General features: G+C 38.9%; 2 protein-coding genes across 3 annotated transcripts in view; one reads left to right on the forward strand and one right to left on the reverse strand.

Annotated features, from left to right (window-relative positions):
* LOC117419360 (ras association domain-containing protein 8-like) overlaps nucleotides 1–6,689 on the forward strand; it is a 39,239-nt gene extending 32,550 nt beyond the window's left edge. For both annotated transcript variants that reach the window (XM_034032050.3, XM_058986171.1), the window contains exons 3-5: nucleotides 1,808–2,706; nucleotides 3,761–3,905; nucleotides 4,972–6,689. In XM_034032050.3, coding sequence (XP_033887941.1) covers nucleotides 1,808–2,706; nucleotides 3,761–3,905; nucleotides 4,972–5,093 — 1,166 coding nt within the window. In that variant the 3' untranslated portion in view covers nucleotides 5,094–6,689. The remainder of the gene's footprint in view (nucleotides 1–1,807; nucleotides 2,707–3,760; nucleotides 3,906–4,971) is intronic.
* Nucleotides 6,690–16,744: 10,055 nt separating this feature from the next.
* LOC117419731 (class E basic helix-loop-helix protein 41-like) lies at nucleotides 16,745–20,597 on the reverse strand. Its single transcript, XM_034032743.3, has 5 exons — nucleotides 20,396–20,597; nucleotides 20,203–20,266; nucleotides 19,726–19,833; nucleotides 19,315–19,426; nucleotides 16,745–18,961 (listed from the first exon to the last, which is right to left on the reverse strand). Exons 1-5 carry the CDS (start codon nucleotides 20,455–20,457, stop codon nucleotides 18,012–18,014), a joined length of 1,296 nt encoding a protein of 431 aa, XP_033888634.1. The 5' UTR covers nucleotides 20,458–20,597; the 3' UTR covers nucleotides 16,745–18,011.

Genomic DNA, 20,597 nt, shown 5'->3' on the forward strand with positions numbered 1-20,597 from the left:
ATGACTCCAGTTTCACTCAAACCCTTGTTGAGTTCTTGGGATTAGACCCTGTTGTTCACCTCTGAGGACAGGCAGAAAACTGTTCCATTGTTTAGCCGTCGAACCACTCCTGCCAAATGAGTGACTCAAATTGACAGCAAGGAAAAGACAAGGTGTAAAAGCACCACCAGCAAGCGTGTTCAAGAATCATACCAGCCAATCAACTCTAACAAATCCAGGATCTTGGTCAGGGACACACTGCTTCTTATTAATGATCTTTGAGGAGCAGATGGTTACAGCTGACTCTCAATAAAAATCAATTTAAAAAAAAGTATTTTAAGTTGAAGACAAATCTAGTACCACGATAATGCCTCTCAGGTGTTAGTAATAAATGTTTTGTTTTATTTATTTTATAGAAAATACATTCTGTTTAGAATTCAGTTGATATGTTTTTGACTGACACTCTATAGCAGTATCCAAATAAAATAATATTTGCTTTTTTTAATCTAATAATACAGTGTTATCATGACTACTCAAGGGTAGTCTTTAAAGATAGGTGGCCTTCTTATACATGGACTTATAACATTATTTTCTATGTATACATACATTTTGTGTTTACCACCATTTTAGTGTTTTATATTTATGGGGCGGGGGGTCATTATAGTAGTCGCCTATACAGTAACACTATATATTCTGATAAATCCAGATATACTGTTCAATGTAATGTGCTGCTGCTTCCAATAGTTGTCTGGTACAAGTGGCTTGTATGTAAAGTGCCATCTGGTGAAGAAAATATCACCTACCAGACTTCTTAAAACATTTTGTACCTAATTAAGTGTGTATAGAAAGACACCATTTCAGCATTAACGCAAATTACCTTTGTTAGGAGCATTGCATTTTTCTAATTTACTCTGAGGTTTGGAAGGAGTCCTGCTGTGCGGCTTCAGCAGGGAGACATGGTCTGTTTCAGATTTTTATAATGGTGTTGCAGTCGTGGGGTTTGCTTAGTTGATCTCCTATAGAACACGACAAGTAGAGGCTGTTGTCCTGTGGTGAGCACACTGCACAATATGCCCTTTCTTTTAATATTGTGCTTCATTTGGTCTTGTTGGAAATGACAACCTATGTTTAGTTCTGATGCGTCAGTGCCTGACATAAAGCAAGATGGCAAAATGCCAGTGAACCAGCAGTAATAGATCTTTTCAAGTAAGTAAAGAGTGAAGGATCAGCGCTGACAGACCGAAAATCACTTGGCATCAGCTGGTGGTCATGGAAATCATTTTCTTTAAATCTCTCTTAGTTGAAAACGTGCCCCACAATCGAAGCAGCACCCAAGCTGCCACTGCCTGAAAATGTTGCTACATTTGATGTATTATCTATCTTGCACATTGAAGAACCATATCTATACATCTCCCTCTGCTGACCTGATTCACACTGTATGCTGTAAACCTAAATTTATGTAGAAGAGACATAATAATAAGTGACTGCTATTGTGTTATTTTTTGGAAAGCAGTTTTGCATTCATGTTGCATTCAAAGGGGGGGAAATGGTGATTGTTAGTTATATTTGGCAATGATGACAACAGTATTCCAAGCACAAATCTACATTCTCTCTCCTGGTACGTGACTAGTTAGATTTGATTAATTGGCAAGCAGCAGTGGAAGAAAATAAGGGAAGCACATTGTCAAACTACAGATTGAGTGTGTGTAGAGATATACAACTGTTTTAAAGCAGAAAATGTTTTTTTATTTTCCCCAATTGCAATGTGTTGGTTAAAATTTAACTATTTTTGTTTGTGTGCCTATGATTATTATTTTGTTTCCCACAGGTCGGACTGGAAGGTACACTCTGATCGAGAAATGGAGGGACACAGAGAGACACTTGGCCCCACATGAGAACCCCATCATCTCCCTGAATAAATGGGGACAGTACGCCAGCGACGTGCAACTAATCCTGAAGCGAACTGGACCTTCCCTGAGCGAGAGGCCTACCTCTGACAGCATGGCACGCATACCGGAGAGGACTTTGTACAGGCAGAGCCTCCCACCCTTAGCCAAGCTCAGACCTCAGAACGACAAGTCGCTGAAAAGGAAGGAGCCCAAACGGAAATCGTTAACTTTTACTGGAGGTGCCAAAGGACTGATGGACATATTTGGAAAGAGCAAAGACACCGAGATGAAGCAGAAAGTGTTGAACAATAACTCCTCCAAGGTCGGAACCGAGGAGCTGAGCAAGTTGGTTCATCTCCAGAAGGAGAAGCTGCAGGCCCTGGAGAGACAGCTGGAGAGCCACGAGGTGGAGCTGCGTTTCTGGGCTGAGAGGAATAACAATGGTCTAGAGGAAGAGATCATGAGGCTGGAGAAGAGGGTGAAGAAGAACGAGGTGCAGATCGTGGAAGAGGAATTCTGGCAGAACGAGCTGCAGATAGAGCAGGAAAATGAGAAGCAGCTGAAGGAACAGCTGCAGGAGTTGAAACAGAGGATCCAGGAGTGTGAGGACAAGCTTCGGGAGTACATGGCCAAGATGCAGAGCATGGAGGCGGGCATCGAAGCCGAGAAGCTCCAGCAGGAAATACAGGTGACTCAGCAGGTCAATGAGGAGGAAGTAAAGGCCAAGATTCTCAAAGTCAAAGGAGAGCTTGATATCCAGAGCCAGAACACTGCCAGGCTGGAGAACGGCTGTAGGGCTGTTGAGAGGTCTTTGGGTCAGGCTGCCAAAAGATTGCAGGTAAAAACTAGATGTTAACATTGAGAGATAAACTACTTCAAATGACTGCTTTACTGTATTTACTTTTGTTGCTTGGGCTTTTTAACAACCAAAAACTAAGCTTTTCTAATAAAACTACAGTTAGAAAATTGTGACTTAATGGATATCCTACCTGGCCCTTTTGAAGGTTAACTGTTTTGCGGAGATTTTGCAGCTCTGAAGTTGTCTTGCTTTTAATTCATAAGAATTTCTTAAACCTCCTGAGACCATTTTTTTTGTTTGTCCAAATCGCATAGTCATATTTGGCAGATTGAGACTGACTTTCCGAGCTCTTAAAATTTATCTGCCAAGACTTATTGAAATTAATGAACCAAACTGCTCTGGAGTCCGATCACATTATGTAATAATGTATAACGTGTGCAAATAGACAGGAGTCCTGTCTCAAACCAAACAATAAGATTTATATATTTTTGTTACACTACAGTACAAATTCTATTATCCAGAAGTATATTGTACGAATTATCAATTAACCAGACCACTACCATGTCACAATAAAACATATTTGTTATAACCCCTAAAAATAGCCCCCAGAGTGAAAGGATTAATTTCCACAATAGTGTATATAGAATATATTGTTTGATATTTATTTTTTTTGTAACTCGCACCAGACAACCATTTAGTTTGTTAACGTCAAACTGTGCTGAAGGCACCTGGCCTGTTGGTATAGAGTAGCCATGTGCTGCTTGTTTCATAATGTTGTATGAATAACACAGTAACATGCTAAAACATACCAGGACTCTTAAATTCCACTGTCAGCTGCCACTTTCCATTTTCTTTGCTCCATGATACAGTTTTTACACAAACAAAATAATTAATTCAACAAAAGAACACACAGAATGTGTTCTCCATAACAATGAAAATGTCTTGCACTGCAGTTCTTGCAATGTGTTGTCTTACTTTTGTTCTAACATATCTTCCACATTGTACATACCCAGGGTTTTCAGGAGTCGTAAGCATTCTGGGTCACAGCTGTATTAGTATTCATGTCTCCCCCTGCTCTGAATCGCCCCCTCAGGAGAAAGAACAGGAACTGGAACAGCTCACCAAGGAGCTGAGGCAAGTGAACCTACAGCAGTTCATCCAGCAGACAGGAACCAAGGTCACAGTGCTGCCAGCAGAGTCCACTGAGGAGGAGCCTGCCCTGCTGGAGCTGGGGAACGGTATGCTGTCAGCTGCACCCTTACTGCTTCCATTTCCAGACAGATGAAACCACCCCCATATTATATAGCTTTTAGTTTCAGCATGACTCGTACTTTGAGTAAACAACTTCATAGTCCTGTGTTTCACTCGAGGATCCCATAATTTAAATTAACTTTTTTTTGTAAATGTACCTATACAGCAAGGTATGTTTTGAAAGTAATGAAAGTGCTTCTTCCATAATGAGGCTACCAGCTTTGACTGTGCTGTTTGTTTGAACTAGCCATCCTTTTATTTATTTATAAAGAGCTATATATTATCAATACTTTTTTTTCCTTTTGTTTTTGTATCAATATTAAGCCAGAGAAACTGTGTGATAAGTTGGTGTTATGAATTGTTTATATAGTGTTGAGCTCAGACTTGGTCACTGACTCACCATCTGACCCTGGGCTAAATTACTTTCTACAGCAACAGGAAGGAAGTACAGGATTTGATTAGGCAGGAGTTTCCTAAAGTGTATAAACATGTATCCATTTCACCTCTTGATAACCTACAATGGTCCAGTCTGAGAAGAACCAAAAGCTACCAAGCAGAATAGGAAAGACAAAATTATGGTATATGAAATAGTACTTTTTTGTGTGTGTTTTTAAAGGCTGAAGCTTCAAGTGACATTTCTGCACATTTTCACTACTGCTGTATCATAAACTTTCTCATACACCACAGCACAGCCTCCTAGTGACACCTGCTGGTAGAAGTGGAGAGTGATTTTTGCTTTCAATAGTGTGTATTGTGTGTTTTACAGTTCCATTCACAGTAAAATGCATATGTATGTGAAAATACAATAAACTATTAAAGTACTCTAATATACTTGGAACGGAGTGTTTTACAGTCATGGATGAAATACTTTGAGAAACACTTTGCACCCCTTCCTGATTTCATCTTTCCATATGTTTCTTTAGATTGATTTTCCTTTGGGTGTGGTTTTTTTTTTTTTTTTTGTGAGCAGGTGTATCAATTCTTAATCACACCCGGGATCTGTCTCCTTAAACTCTCCTTAGACATTGAGCTGTTCTCCTTTCTTTTGTGCAGAGTCAACAGCCCAGACCAACTCCCTGAAACGCCCAAGCTCATCTCGACAACTACCCAGCAACCTGCGGATTCTGCAGAACCCACTTTCCTCTGGTTTCAACCCTGAGGGCATCTATGTATAATGTTTAATGTGTACCTCCAATTGGAACTTTAACAAGAAGATTCAAAGGCACCACATCACTTTTTTCTATTGCTGCATGACTGCTCTGAAGTAGCTAATGTGTTACTGTGTATTACGGAAGTCTTATACCAATTGAGCCGTAACACGTTGCACTGAAGCTAGAGAAAAACTAAGCATCTCTCCCTGGAGTTCTAATTAACATACAGTGCTAATGAGCTTTCCAAGGGTCAAAGCAGTGTTGGCTTATTGACAGTCGATGATGCAACCAAAACATGCAGTAATGGAATACAATTGATTTGTACAGGAAGCAGAAAATACAGCTGAGTGCCTATTCTTTCTGTTGTGTTTTGTGTTGAGCATGGCAATTTACATGTCAATTAATGAAGGAAGGTTTAAAACAACTAAATATCTGATGTTTGCTCAGTAGTGAAATGTGGAATGGGGGAGTGGGGGGTTGATTCAGCTGCAGTTGAAACTTAAATTCATTTGAACCAAACCTGATGACACTGTGGCCCATAAGTAGCAAAGGTTTGAAAGTTGGGTTATGGACAGAAAAGGTGTTTTGAAGCTGCCTGATTTATGTTAAACTAAAAAGCCTTATGTAGTGTTTTTTTAAGATTGGCCTGCCGTAAATTCAAAATTTACTTTGACATCCTTTTTAAAAAAAAAAAAAAAAAAAAAAAACATTCACAAGAATAAAGAATAATAGATGTGAACAACTATAACATGGATAAGCAGACCTGCCCATTCAGATAACTCAACTTTGAAGCTGTAGTATATCGATCAACAGATGCCAGGCTAATCTAATGTCCTCCTGCTTGTGTATCTTAGATCAGTGATTCTCAAACTTTTTGGACCATGCCCCCCTTCCTCTTGTCTGTGGTACTTGACTTTCCCCCCCACCCCCCCCGTGCACATGTACATATGCCCACAAAATACAGCATGCCACTGGCTTATCTGTATGTCACAGATGTGTTTTTTTTGTTTAGTTTTTTTTTTTTGGGGGGGGGGGGGGTCTTTCTTTTGCACGAACCAGCCACTGCAAATAATAGTTTAGTGATTGTGTCCAACTCTTACTAATCTGCACACCACACAGTAAGCCAAAAAACATACTTCACCAGATGGCAGCGGACTTTGGCCAGTAATATGCAAGCTTAAATAAAAGGCACAGTTGGATGCAAAGTGCCGTCTAGAAAATTTAACATGATAGGAGGTGTCAGCAGTAAGATTTGCTTCGTTAATATATATAGGTTAAGATGTGCACGGTAATTTTATTAACCAAAAATTCCTGAACCTTCTCACCCCCCCCCCCCCCCCCCCAAGATACATTCTGCACTCCCCTTGAGGGGACATGTCACCCAATTTGAGAACCACTGTCTTCGATCAGGTAAGAGTTATCTGCCTCCTTTGATTCACTGTATTAGAATACAATTTTAGAACAGGATAATTCTGTTTGCAAAAACAAAATCTTAATTTGAACACCAGTGTTATGTTGCAGCTACAGTTTATGCACAAAGTCTTGACACTTAACACAAAACTATATACTGTGTGTGCTAAAGGTACTTTAAGCAATAAACAAGCTTGCCAGTAGAAGACATTTCAGTGGGTTTTGTTTTGTTTTGTTTAACTTTTCTATACAAGCCAGAGACTGCAGAATGTGCCAGCCAAAAGTTTAAATTAAATAAAAATCAAAGTGAGCCAAAACTGAACAAAAAGTCCTTGGAACAAATGTTCTTTCCAGAACCACATGTTTTGTTCTTCTTTATTAAGCTGTTGACACTGACAGAAAAGATAATAAGTGATAATGGGAGTTTGAAAACCTACAATTCCTGGCAGTTCTTTAAAGCAGCTCATAGAGATGACTTCAGATAACTGGATTGTTCTGCAGTTTGTTTAAGGGAGCATCCATTGTGATGCATTTTATAAGCAGGAATGGAGTAATAACTCTAAAATGATGTTTCCACTACGTTCCCAGTTGTGAACTTGTTTTCCTAATGAAGAATATGTATTGTATGAAGAAGGATGTTTTTGTGTGTAATGAGGAATGCACAGGAATAGTGATTTTTATTTTTTTTGGTGGGGTGGGGGGTGGGGGGTGGGGGGTGGGGGGTGGGGGGGGGGGGGGGGGGGGCAACAGGACGCATGCCTTACAACATTGTGTACATAATTACAAATTGTTCAATAAAATATTTTTTTGAAGATGTGTAAAATAGTACATAGTACTGTACAGCATATATACTGTTACACTTTTTATTATGCCATCTTAAGGATCTGTTTGGAGAACGGGGATAGGTAAGTGGATGTTTGTACACTTGCTGTAATATAAGCATGTTTTGGATGATGGATAGAAGTTGTACAGTCTTGACAAAACAGTTTGTAAATGTATTTATTTAGCACTGATGCTTGGACCTGTTAAAGTGGATATTTTACATTATTCTGTGAAATATTAATAGGCTGCATTCAAAAGTCAATTCAAAAACCAAATCAATCACATAGGGTGGCCCACAAGTGTTGTGGTGTTTTTTTTAATTATTATTCCAAATAATTGCTCTCTTAAATATGTACAAGGTATGAAATAAAAACATTGTGTAGTAAATACTGTTGGTGCAAAGCGATGGAGGTTGCATCTATTTTTAAAAATGAAAACATTGGTGTGTGTGTGTGGCTGTCTACAGTGCATAGCTTTTATGTGAAAGCCATACAGATTGATCTAATTAAAGATGATTCTACTTGTCCTATTGTGTGGCAACCAAGCAGCTAAGTGCAGTAACTCATTTTCTCTGCACTTGCATCCTGGGTGTATTTCTGCATTTGTTCCTTCTAGGAGCAGGATGCATCTGAGTTCTGAAAATAAATCACGCTGCAGTGTTCGAAATAAAAAGGAGCTTTTTTTTGTTTTGTTTTTTAAATGAGAATCAACATTTTCAGTATTACTTTTAATACAAAATAAATGTTATGTATAATATATTTTATTACAGCATTTTCTTCCACTAATGTCACAGATAAGAAATGTGTATGCCTCTTCTAGACTTGGAACACGCTGTTAATTATGAAATGCGAAATACAATAAAATTGTTCACAGTATTGCTGTCTGTCATTCTTTTTTTGTGAAGAATGGATATACTTGTAGGCAGTTTTTTAAAAGGACATTTGGAAGTTTTATTTGGTGCAAACCTCTCGTTAAGCATTTCCATTTAACCTTGGCTACACCATTTGTTCTCTGCCAGCAATCAAGGTCATACAAATGTAAGTTAATCACTGTAACAATTAACATTCTAGTTAACATAAAAAAATGACATTTAGCATAGTAGTAACAAACATGAACTTGTAAGTAGCCTACATATCCAGCGGTTTGTGTTCTTAAACAAAAACAAGTGTTCTTGATAAGTGTTTCCAGCAAAGTACAGCATTCACTGTTGGAAACATGTTATGAAGAAAATAATCCTGTGTCTTTACTCCACTCATCCTGAAATTAACACCCCACTTCGTTTGTTCGTGGTTTTTGGTACACTACTTTGTTGCAACTGAAAGCTAATTGGCTGTTTGTTACAAAGTTACTGAAACGGACCTGACACTATTCTGTATTACTGACCTCCTGTTGCCAACAAGTCACCTTTGGAATACAAATGTCTGATAAACTAACGTATCTTCATGCTTCAATGGCACAAAAATATGGATCATCAGCCCCATTTATATACTGTTATTGTCTTTCAGAAAATCCTATGTTAGTGCACTAGATGGCGCTGTGTCATTGATACATGCTGCCCTGCAATCTGCCTTGATCTCTAATTATTAACTATACTACTTGGGAGCATGTTGTGCACATTAGAACTGATCAAGAACATGCTGAAAGAATATTGCAAGTATGTGGAGAATAGGGGACAGTTTCCAGGAAAAATAGCTCTGTTTTTTCACTGGTTTCCCTGAAACTGTCCATGTGTCATGTTTGCTTGGCCATGGCTGGGTACGTGCAGGTTTCTGCCACACAAATGGTTTGTGAGATATGGGGTTCACGTTTATTTTCCCGTATTGATGACAAACAACTAAACTGCAGCAGAACTGTATATTTAAATGCAGATCTTCAACTATTTGGGATAAATGAGATCGTAAATAAGAAAAAGATCGCACTTGAGTTATCCCATCTGTGTCACGTTAATCAACACACGAATCATGGTAAATCTAAACAGCAAAGGACCATATTACATGTATAAAATGCATAGACATGTTTGCTGCATGTTTAGTTCTTATCTCTTCAAATAGTAGAACACTATCATAGTCGTGTTCAACCACCATTATGTGAATACACATGTTCGATCATTTCAGCAATTCCTCTGCAGTATTAGAATGAATATATATATATATATATATATATATATATATATATATATATATATATATAATTATGATTTCCATTACATGAGAGTAGATGTTAAAACTTCATGCTGATTTGAACTCGGCTCTCGCCAAGATAAGCACCAACTAAGACGTAGCTTTACAGTAAACTAATGTGATCCATATGCATCTCCATCCATTTACGTTTCCTTCCATATGATGATGTAGATATCCTTCTGACTGGTGTTAATGGCTGAAGTGTAATGCTGGCTCCAGGGATCAGCTTATTTTGCCTCCCTGGCGCATCAGCACACACAACGGCTGCGATGCTGGCTCCGGGGATCAACCAAAGTGCGGCCTCCCCAGCGCATCAGCATGACAACCGTCTGGATTGAGCTAAGTAGGGTACATCTCTGGGGTTTTCAAGTGGGCACCTTCCATCCTCAGTGTTTCGTCGACTAGCCCACGACACCTCAAGAGGGCTCGACGGTGATTCTGGCGTCCCAGCATCACCCCCCTCCGTCCCCCACTCAACTCAGCCCAGCTTACTTACCTGTCCCCAGCCAGAATCTTTCCGTCTCAACCACAGCCAGTTGCTGCTCCTCTCTGCTGCTTCAGATAAGTTCTTCACTGTGCGACGCAACTCTTGGCCACTGAATCCGACGTCTCTGAGAAACCGGGTTGTAGAGTGTGCCACAAATCCTCGACAACCCACTTCCACTGGGTAAACCCGAACTCTCCATCCTCGCTGTTCCGCTTCAGTGGCTAGTTGAGCATACCGCAGTTTCTTCCTCTCATACGCCTCATCTACAGCATCCTCCCATGGCACTGTTAACTCTACCAGGTGAACAAGGCGTGCTGATCCAGACCACAAGACAATATCTGGTCGAAGGTTAGTGGTGGCAATCTCAGGTGGAAAAATAAGCCGTTGACCAACATCTGCCAGCATTTTCCAGTCTCTAGCAGCTTCCAGTTGTCCTGGGCGAGGATTGGTTTTAACACCTTTTCTTGGTGGTTGCTCTCCTGGGCGGAGGAATGTTGTCTTTTGTGTGTAATGTTTTGATGGAACAGGTGGCAACTTATTGGTCATGTTACGCTTGTCTTCCAATGCTAAGGCCAAACATCGCAGCACCTGGTCATGGCGCCAAGTAAACCGTCCTTGGCTAAGAGCCACCTTACATCCTGTCAAAATGTGCCTTAATGTTGCAGGTGATGAACACAAAGGACATGAGGGATCCTCTCCTACCCAGAGGTTTAGGTTCTGTGGTGATGGGAGAACATCATATGTTGACCTGATGAGGAAACTGATCCTGCTCTGTTCCATTGACCATAGGTCTTGCCAGCCAATCTTGCGTTGTTCTACACTCTCCCATCTCATCCATTCTCCCTGTTTGGCCTGGGAAATGGCCTTTATACACCTCATCCTCTCCTCCTGCTTTTGCACCTCGTTGACTACCAGCTTCCTTCTTTGAGCTGGGGCCGCCTTGTGCCATGTAGGAGGAGTTGAACTGAAACCAAGACCCCCTCTTCCATGCTGAACTTGCCCCATGATATCACCAATTCGAAGGGCAGCCTTTGCATCTTCCACAGCTTTCTTTGCCGCCCACTTTCTTCCAGTTTTCAACACAGGTGCTGCCTCCCTTACGCATTTATCGCGTGACTCTACTAATGTCATTTCCAATCTGACCTTGGCGCACTTAAACTCCTCGGTTAGAGCAGAGACTGGTAGCTGCAGTATTCCTTTGCCATAAAGTCCCACTCTGCTGAGGCAGCGTGGAACTCCCAACCATTTCCTGATGTATGAACTGATTAAAGCTTCCAGCTTCTCTACTGTTGTCAAAGAAACCTCGTATACAGTAAGTGGCCACAGCAACCTCGGCAGTAGACCAAACTGAAAGCCCCAGAGTTTTAGTTTACCTGGTAGAGCGCAGCTGTCTATGCTCTTCAACCCTTCCACTGCTTGTTGTCTAACTTCTCCCACACGAACTGTGTCCTTTAGATCCCCGTCGTACCATCTCCCAAGACTCTTCACTGGCTTCTCAGACACTGTTGGTATTGCCTCACCATTAATGAAGAATGTTTTATCTACTACTTTGCCTTTAATTATAGAGATGCTCCTTGATTTAGTGGGCTTGAATTGCATTCGTGCCCATTCAATGTTATTGGTTAATTTGCCCAATAATCGATTAGTGCAGGCTACTGTTGTAGTCATGGTTGTCATGTCATCCATGTATGCTCGAATTGGTGGTAGTCGCATTCCAGAAGCCAAGCGCTCTCCTCCTACTACCCATTTTGATGCCCTAATGATTACTTCCATTGCCATGGTAAAAGCCATCTCCAAAGTAGGCTTTCACTAAATTTGTTATTGTCATCGGTACACAGAAAAAATCAAATGCTGCCCAAAGAAGTTCATGTGGCACTGAACCATATGCATTAGCCAAATCCAGGAATGTCACATGAAGCTCCTTCCTCTCCTTTTTAGCTGATTGAATTTGTTGCCAGATCACATTGATGTGTTCTAAGCATCCTGGGAAACCTGGAATGCCCGCTTTTTGTATTGAAGTGTCAATGAGTTCTTTAATAGGTAAGTTGACAATCTCTCAGCAATAATGCTGAAGAAAATCTTGCCTTCTATGTTTAATAGGGAAATAGGGTGAAACTGACTGATGCTTGTAGAATCTTTTTCTTTAGGTATAAAGACTCCACCTGCTCGGCGCCATGCTCTTGGTACAACCTGTTTTTCCCATGCCACTTTCATCAATTTCCACAGGATTCATAGAACTCCTGAAGCACTCTTGTACACACTGTACGGAACTCCATTAGGCCCTGGAGATGATGAAGCCCTTCACAGCTCGCTCTACTTCTTTCCACTTAGGTGCACAGTCCTCCTTTTGGTATTCTGGTGGATTGATAGGTGGGATGTCTGAAGGAATTGACATAGACTCCTGCCTTTTTGAATCTGTATATGTTTCCTCCAAATATCTCTCCAGCTCAAAATTAGATGCTTTTAGTGTGCCATTCTTCTCACTCGTGAATAACTTCTTTACAAATTTGAATGGGTCTTTATAAAAGTTAGTTCTCGCACGCTCCTTCTTTTTGTAGCGTTTCCGTAGGCGCTCAGCTCTGCGCAGTGTTGCAAGCTTATCTTTTATGACCCTTTGTAAGAGATTGAGTCCCTCCTTCTGACTTTGTTCTGCTCTTCTCCATTGCTTCCTCAGCTGTCTCCTTTCTCTAACTAAGCGTTCAATCTCCTGCTGCCATCTAGACTTTCCAGGAATAGTTTGTACTTTTTCCTTCCTTTTTTCAACTCCAAACCTCTCGCTTCCATATGTGTATATGATGTCCCCAAATTTATCCAGCTTCTTTTCAACTGTTCCACTTAACCTTTCCAATGCAAATCAGAGATCTGTGTTTACTGTGTCCCATGCAGTTTTCTCACAAGTTCTTGGCCATTTAACTCTAGGCTTGTGCCCGTTGAGGTTTGTTTCTCTCTTATGCTGGTTTGTCTGACCGGGTTCACAAGGATCATTAGGTTCATCACTAACTGCGTCCATGCAAGTCCTCCTCACGTCTATGACAGGGGTGCTGATATCCTGCGAACTGTGGTTTGCTTCCTGTCGCTGGATTTCATTCGACTGACTTGACTGACTTCATAAGAAGTACTGATCAATGCAAGGCCCTTGTCCCTTCTCCCTTGATGAATCTTCAAAACCCTGACCGTTGTCGCCTTGCTCCAGTCGCAGCCACAAACCTGGAGTTCCATGTCTTTGCTAACTGCAGATCTTGAACTAGTCTTTTGTGAAGTACTCTCCATACTCATATCCGTTTCCGTTCCTAAGTAGTTAACCGTGTTGTCTAACGTTGAGTCACAGTCCATAATTAAATATTGTCAATAATGTATGCTAAATTATGTTATTACTGAGTTCCATTTCAATTGGATAAGTCGTTCTCCAGATATATGCAAACATGTATGCAGTGACATACGTACGTACGCACAACCACCTCCACGACATCCCCATCGCAGGGGATTCCACCCCAGTGGGGGACAATCAGAGGGAAGATTAGAGAATGTATTTTAAACCTAATAGTAGCACTCCTCTAATTAATGAGCATAATGTATTTTTGCTTAGAGTGACACCGTGTGGATAAATGTAAAAGTGTATCTTTATTCTTGATAGGCTGATTAGTCCATTCAGTATAACTGTTTTTAAATAATAAAAACAAAGTTAGTTTGGGAAAGGCAAATGACAAACATTCAAGTGATATTCAGTACACCCTCCCCCACTGAAACGAACATATTATGAAATTATTCATTTTGCGGCAATCGTGCATTACATTGCATTGACAGCAAAAGCAGTTTAAAGTTTAATGTATGGTGTTTAACATGTGTTATTGGTGGTTGTATGGTTTCGCGTTATAGATGTAACTACTGTATTATCATTCTTGGACACTATATGCTTAACAATAAAAAGTGGATGTTGGTTTGCAGTATTTAAAGCTCTGTTCCCTTTTACACCATGAGACATTTTGATTTGATTGTGCGAAAACTGGTACATTTTAACATGAAAACTTTATTAGTTTGGAATCTGGATCTACTGTCTATCTACTGTCAAAATGAGGTTACCTTTGTTAAAAACGTGTAGCTTCATCAGTTTTTCATCATAAGGTCGTTTCTGATAAGGTGTAGCCAGGAAAATAGTGTTGCCTTAAAATGTTGGGTTTTTTTGTTGTTTTTTTTTTTTTGTCAATAAATTTATAATGCACTAGTTGCCTTAAAATGTTGGTTTTTTTTGTTGTTTTTTTTTTTTGTCAATAAATTTATAATGCACTAGTTGCCTTAAAATGTTGGTTTTTTTTGTTGGTTTTTTTTTTGTCAATAAATTTATAATGCACTATTTTGTATTTATTATATAACATGTCTGTTATAAAACGTGAGGACATTAATCGATGTTTTAATAATCAAAAGAAAAAAGTCACTTTACAGCAAGTTGGTCAGTTTATGTGTATCAGGTACACATACAATAATACCACGTTACATAGCAGGTGTTCGGCCACGCGTTCAGGAAAATTCACGTCTACATCTGCTTTCCTCCCGAATAATGCATAACATAAACACAAGCAAATCGGTGCATATGATAAGTCACAAAACAATTCACCCGTTTGCTGTAGTTGAAACGTAAATTATAGGCTTGTATAAAACGCATTTTAAATAGATGCACGCAGAAAAGTATGCATTGCGATTCAGTCGATAAACAGCTTGGGTTTGGGTAGGTCTGTTTGGAACACCACTGTTTTCACTTCAACCTCCTCCTTTCCTCCCTTCTCTCTCGAGATAAGCCAGCGTGCACAGCACGGCTAGGTGGCTGCGCCTCTTTTTCACATGCAGCTCTGCGTGCCTGTCTGCATGTGTGGGCGCACGTGATTGTCCTGCAATGACCTCCAATCACACTGCAGGGAAATTATATCTGTGACGTAATCGTCTGAGACCACAGTAGTGAACTGCTGAACCAGAGACTGCAGAACCAGGAGAGGGAGCAGTGTTGGGTTTGTGCTAGTATTCCAGCGGTATTGTTAATTTATTAATTCTTTGTTGGTTAATAATTACCTCGACCGCTACAATAAACCCTGCCAAAGACTAAACATATGCAGGGCAAAGTCCTTCTTGTTCGATGAGCACACTTTTATTAAGTAAAACACCATGAACAATGCTGCTATTCTTTACAAACAGTTTGATGATGTCTAAAGATAAAAGGTTGTCCAATCCTTCATTTTTAAACAAATATTTTGTAAGTTTAATTGCAGGTACTTTACAAGACCATTTTTCTTTAAATTAAATTACATAGCATATTTTCTTGTCTCGGAGAAGGCAGTGAAAGGTATCAGGTGCCTTTTGGACTTCTTTGTAATATGAAAATCTATGTTTAAGAAGAGTGACAGCAGTAAATCGATGTCAGTCTGGTTGTTAGCAGGCAGTAGTAACTTTACATTATGTCTGAATACTTAGCAGTAGGTATGTACTACAGGGGGAGGGTAGCGGAACAGAACAAATGTATTTTTGATGCAGAGCCTGGTATAAACCAGTAAGATACATACCCTTCTACTCAGTTTTCTTTTTAGAGTTTATGCTGTTATCCATTATGTTATGAGTCATATTCTGTAACCTTCAAGTCATTGTCCTTCTCTAGTATTAGTTAATTGGGTGGTGCCATCAATTGTAAACTTTGGCTGGGCACCTTTCCAGACTTTGGAAACTAAGAACAGTGACTGATGGATGAACCAGTGCTATAATTATCAGAAAGGGAAAGTGTTAATTGTCAAAACAGTCATGAAACTATGAAGGTCTGTTTGTACACGGTTCATCCCATCCATGCCACCTCGTCATTCCAGGTCAAATCGGTGAACAGTCACATATTAATTAGGGTAGATATGTATATACTGGTACCTCTCAGGAATGACTACTTAAAGGATTAGTTTTAAGCATCTGTTACTCATTCAGTGTTTTGGGTTCAGAAATGTTGTTAATCCGGCCATGCAAACTCTTTTCTTTATGATTTCTGCTAGCACTTTTAAATATTTGCAATAAATTAAAACAGATTTCCAATGGTGTTCCACTTAAATTCATTATGAATCTGCATAAATAACTTTTTAAAAGTTATCTTTTTTCACAAGAAAAATAACTATGAAACGATTATGTGTCACGTCTATGAAATTCTATTAAATTAATATGAATTTGAAGCCGCTGTTTTGAAGTGTTCCCTTTCGGTGAAACTTGTAGTAAAATATACCATCAGCATGAAACCTGAAGTGTTGGACCTCAGCCTGCAAAGGTTAGATGTTAAACAGCTGGACCTGAATAGACAAATTACTGTTTATTTTCAAAGTAAACATAATACACACTATGAAACAATAGGGAAGAATACATATGTTGTTGTTTCAAGTTAGTGCAGCTGTTATATTTTTATGGAGGGTTTCCCTGGACTCCCTTTCCCAAGTTTGGTATATGAACAGTATGAGGATTAGAATAAAAATTCGGAACATGTTTACCCTGAAGCTGGGTTTGAATGCTTCTTTCAGAAAACATCAGCAAAATGACACATTTCCCTCTGTTATTTTGTGATAAATTGGCTTGCAAACACAATGGACTACACAGAGTTGTACAGTATTGTTACACTAGTATCATCGAGGGCATAATTGAGTTGAATGTTTGTACTTTTTACTTATAGGCTATAGAAAGTTCAAATCTTACTACACAATGTCTTCAGGGTTAAAGGAACCACAGTGTCATGCAGTTACAAATAATCAGACTCAGTATTCAACGGCTTGGTATCTTGCTGATGACATTTTATTATTTTATTCCTTTTTTATATAATTTAGGACAGTATAAGCTAAAGCACTAACAAAAAGTGCAACACTGCTCTGTTTAGAAATCCAAAAATGTATCCTACAACAATAGCATATTGGACATATACATATATATATATATATATATATATATATATATATTACACACAAAGTATTTACACACAAACAAGTCACTTTTAGGCAGATATGACATTGTTTAAATGCAGTGTTTGAGACAAACCGCACAAAGAGCAGCATTAGATATAAAAAGCATGACCAGAGCAATTATATATATATATATATATATATATATATATATATATAGAAACTTGATATAGTCATTGTGAGACTGCATACCCTCTCTTACATAACATTCTAGTGCAAGCACTCTCAAAGTGCTGCCTGGGATACATGTATATCCCACTTAGGAGATTATCCTTCTCAGCCCAGGTAATGATATATATTTGATCTGTAAAACAAAATAAAGCATGATCAAAAAAGGCCAAGAAATCTTGCCAAAATCTTCGCTGTTTAATAAGTCTTTTTTTTCCTCCAGTATTAGACCTGTTTATTTTTTTAAGGAAAAATAGAATTATATTTAAGGTTCAGTGCATGGGTATTATTTGTTAAACAACAGGGGAAGATGACCATACATTTCAGGGGTACACATGGAACCTCAAAGAAGCCTGAACAAGTGCACTTTACCTTGCAGAAGCAAACACCTCCAACTTTTTTTTTTTTTTTTTTTTTTTTTTTTTTTACAAAATATAATCAGTACAATACCTAATACATTCAATAGCAAAAGTCCAATAAGGTGCTGATATAAGTAGTTTATTTTGCCTTTTTAAAATACCCAGGTACAAATTATGACCTGCTCCCATTAAGCAAATTCACTATTTGAACATCTGAACAGATTTTTTAAATGTACTTTATTTAAGAAACTATCCTTAGGCCAACTAATTTATTTAAAAACGTACAGAAATGTTCATTATATACGGTCCAGCATGGTTGACACTAATTTAACATACTGATCTAAAAATGTAAACAAACTATTGGTAAATATTGTTTGGAATGGATATGCTAAAAATATATATTTAGTCTGTCCTTAAATAAAACCATTAAAATTAAACGGGAAGCTGCAAAACGTAAAGGTTAATGTACACACTGTAGACCCAAGAGGAATACCGTTTCTTAAATGGTAGTTTATAAGCACTTCTGTTAACTGTGTATTGACATGAGTTATAAATTAAGTTTCGTCATTGTCTGATTCATGCGGGCTTTCACTGTCAAAATGCAGTTCATTTTCTGCGGATGACGACGATCCTGCCCCCATGGCGCTTTCAAAGCTCGGAGATGGAGAGGATACTGCTCTCTGTGATAACATTGCCGAGGACGCGCACACTTTATCCGGCGTCAGGGCTGCAGGTAACCCCGGGAAAACAGCAGCGGCTGCTGCAGCGGCTTGTGCTGGGATTCCGGGGTACATCAATGGAAACGGGGATGTTGCTGCCGCCGCCGCTGGGTAAAAATATTTCTCTAGATTTGCCTTATCCAAAAAAGGCATGTACGCTGCAGCTGCGGAGGGAGAAACGAAATAGAAAGGCAGACAAAAAGGCGTTTGCTGTCCGAAAGGGACACCTCCAAGTCCCACCAAAGAATTAATCAAAGACAAGTCGGGTCTGCTGGCTGAATCAGGATTAACCCTTGCAGTTCCAGGTGATTCCATTTTTATTTTTTTGGCAGGGTGATCATCTCCAAACTCCTGCTTTACTCGCACGTTTTTCAGTCCTTGCGGCTTCCCGCTGTTGTCTTTGTTATTATGTTTTCCTTCACATTTCTCAGCTTCACCGCCATAGCCACTGTCGGTGTCTGTGTCGTTTTCATTCAGCTCCCCATTGTGAGTCCTCTGAATAACGGGTACACAGTTGGTCTGTGTTTCCAGTTTTTGTCTGTTATGATCTTGCACGGGGGCAGACCCTTTGCTGGCAGAGATCTGCTGGGACAGAAGCTGTGCGCTGGGCAGGAACTGGGCAGAAGCTTTGTGCAAATGGTTGATGAGTTGCGCACATCTCTGCTCCCTAGGGGTCCAGTTCTCAAACCTGTTAAGGTACTGCAGGATTTCTTTGGCACAGGTTTGAAAGCCAGAATGGAACGCATCCAAATCAGTCTGAATGGAGGATTTCATAGAGCGATCCCCTGAACAGAAAGACGCATTTTTTAAAATCTGTAGGATCAACAAATAACTCCAAAAGTGCCCCCCAACTAAGCTTTAACCACCAAATAATTACATGTTCTGGCATACAGTCAATGTGTATCATTTGAATTGTGTATTTAATTTACTGGGGGGGGGGGGGCATTCAAACGTATTTTTTTTGCACCCCCTTGCTTTAGAAGTATATTTTAACTTTAAATACATATTGTGCTTATTCGGAATAATATATATATATATATATATATATATATATATATATATACACACACACACACACACACACACACACACACACACACACATCTTAATCTACATTTAATTAAATAAATCAACTTACCATTTTGTAACGCGATGATCTTCTGGTGCTGTTGCTCTGTGACAGCGGTTAAAGCTTTTAAGTGCTTCAAAGTTAATTCCAGAACGACTGCTTTCTCCAAATGTCCGAGTGTCTTTAAGGAGGGGGAAAAAAAGTTTAAAACTTCCGGATACCTGACCAGTTGAAAGGTTCTCGAAATAACCTAAGTAAAGCTTACATTCTGTACAATAGTCGATACGCAAGCATGTCAAATGCGCATTAAGTGGCTTCAATACGTACAATGGGAAACCTGGCATCTTTTCTTTTCACTGTTGCTCACATCATTTTTTTATTCAATTTTGTAAGACTAAAATGTACTACTTGATAATAAATATATATACAAAAAATAATAATAATAACAAATCAACAGGAATGCAATCTGCAGTATCTTACCGTCAGTTTCAGGTGCTCAGGCAACAAATCTTTCAACTGAGCGATACATTCATTTATCCTGTCACGCCTCTTCTTTTCTATCAATCTGTGTGGTAGCTTGTAGGCTTCCTATTTTGTAAAAAATAAATACTAGGAAACCAAAAAATGTACAAAGTATACCAATGCAGAATTTAGAAATATATTGAAATTATAACCTGCATGCAAATCAAATGCGCCATTAAGGATATATATATATATATATATATATATATAGATATATATATATATATATATATATATATATATATATATATATATATATATATACACACACACACACACACAGTATAACAAGATAGAACACATCTCAATAAACTAGAAACGATTAATGACACGAATGTTAAATCCTGAAAACGAAGTCGTCATCTAATTCTAGCAATGACAGGATGAATATTTCACTGTGCAAAACTAAATACAGTACACAGAACTTATGTTTACCTTGCTTTCGTCTCTTTTCATGCCTCTTTTTGATTTACACATGTAAAGCGAAGAATATTCCACCCTGCAATTAACCCAAAACAAAGACATTGTCAGATTTTGGCAAATGTTCAGAATTTGAAATATATGAAGACAAATTTAAAAAAAACGAATCGTCGTAAAATAATAATAATAATTTTAAAAAAAAACCTACCCCAAAAAATCTGAGTGGTCTAGTAGCTGTCTGTCGTGCAGACGAGGTATTCCTTCGTCCATAACTTGTTCGAAGTGTTGTTTTGAATTATTTCTGGAAAACAATCTGTTTTGGAGACCTCGATCAGTAGCTGTACATCCAGTAGACCCACAGTTTATAATGATAACCAGTTCTCTCTGCTGCCACTTTGCAACCAGTTTTG

The sequence above is a fragment of the Acipenser ruthenus genome, chromosome 14 (assembly GCF_902713425.1).
Source record: "Acipenser ruthenus chromosome 14, fAciRut3.2 maternal haplotype, whole genome shotgun sequence".
Lineage (NCBI taxonomy): Eukaryota > Metazoa > Chordata > Actinopteri > Acipenseriformes > Acipenseridae > Acipenser > Acipenser ruthenus.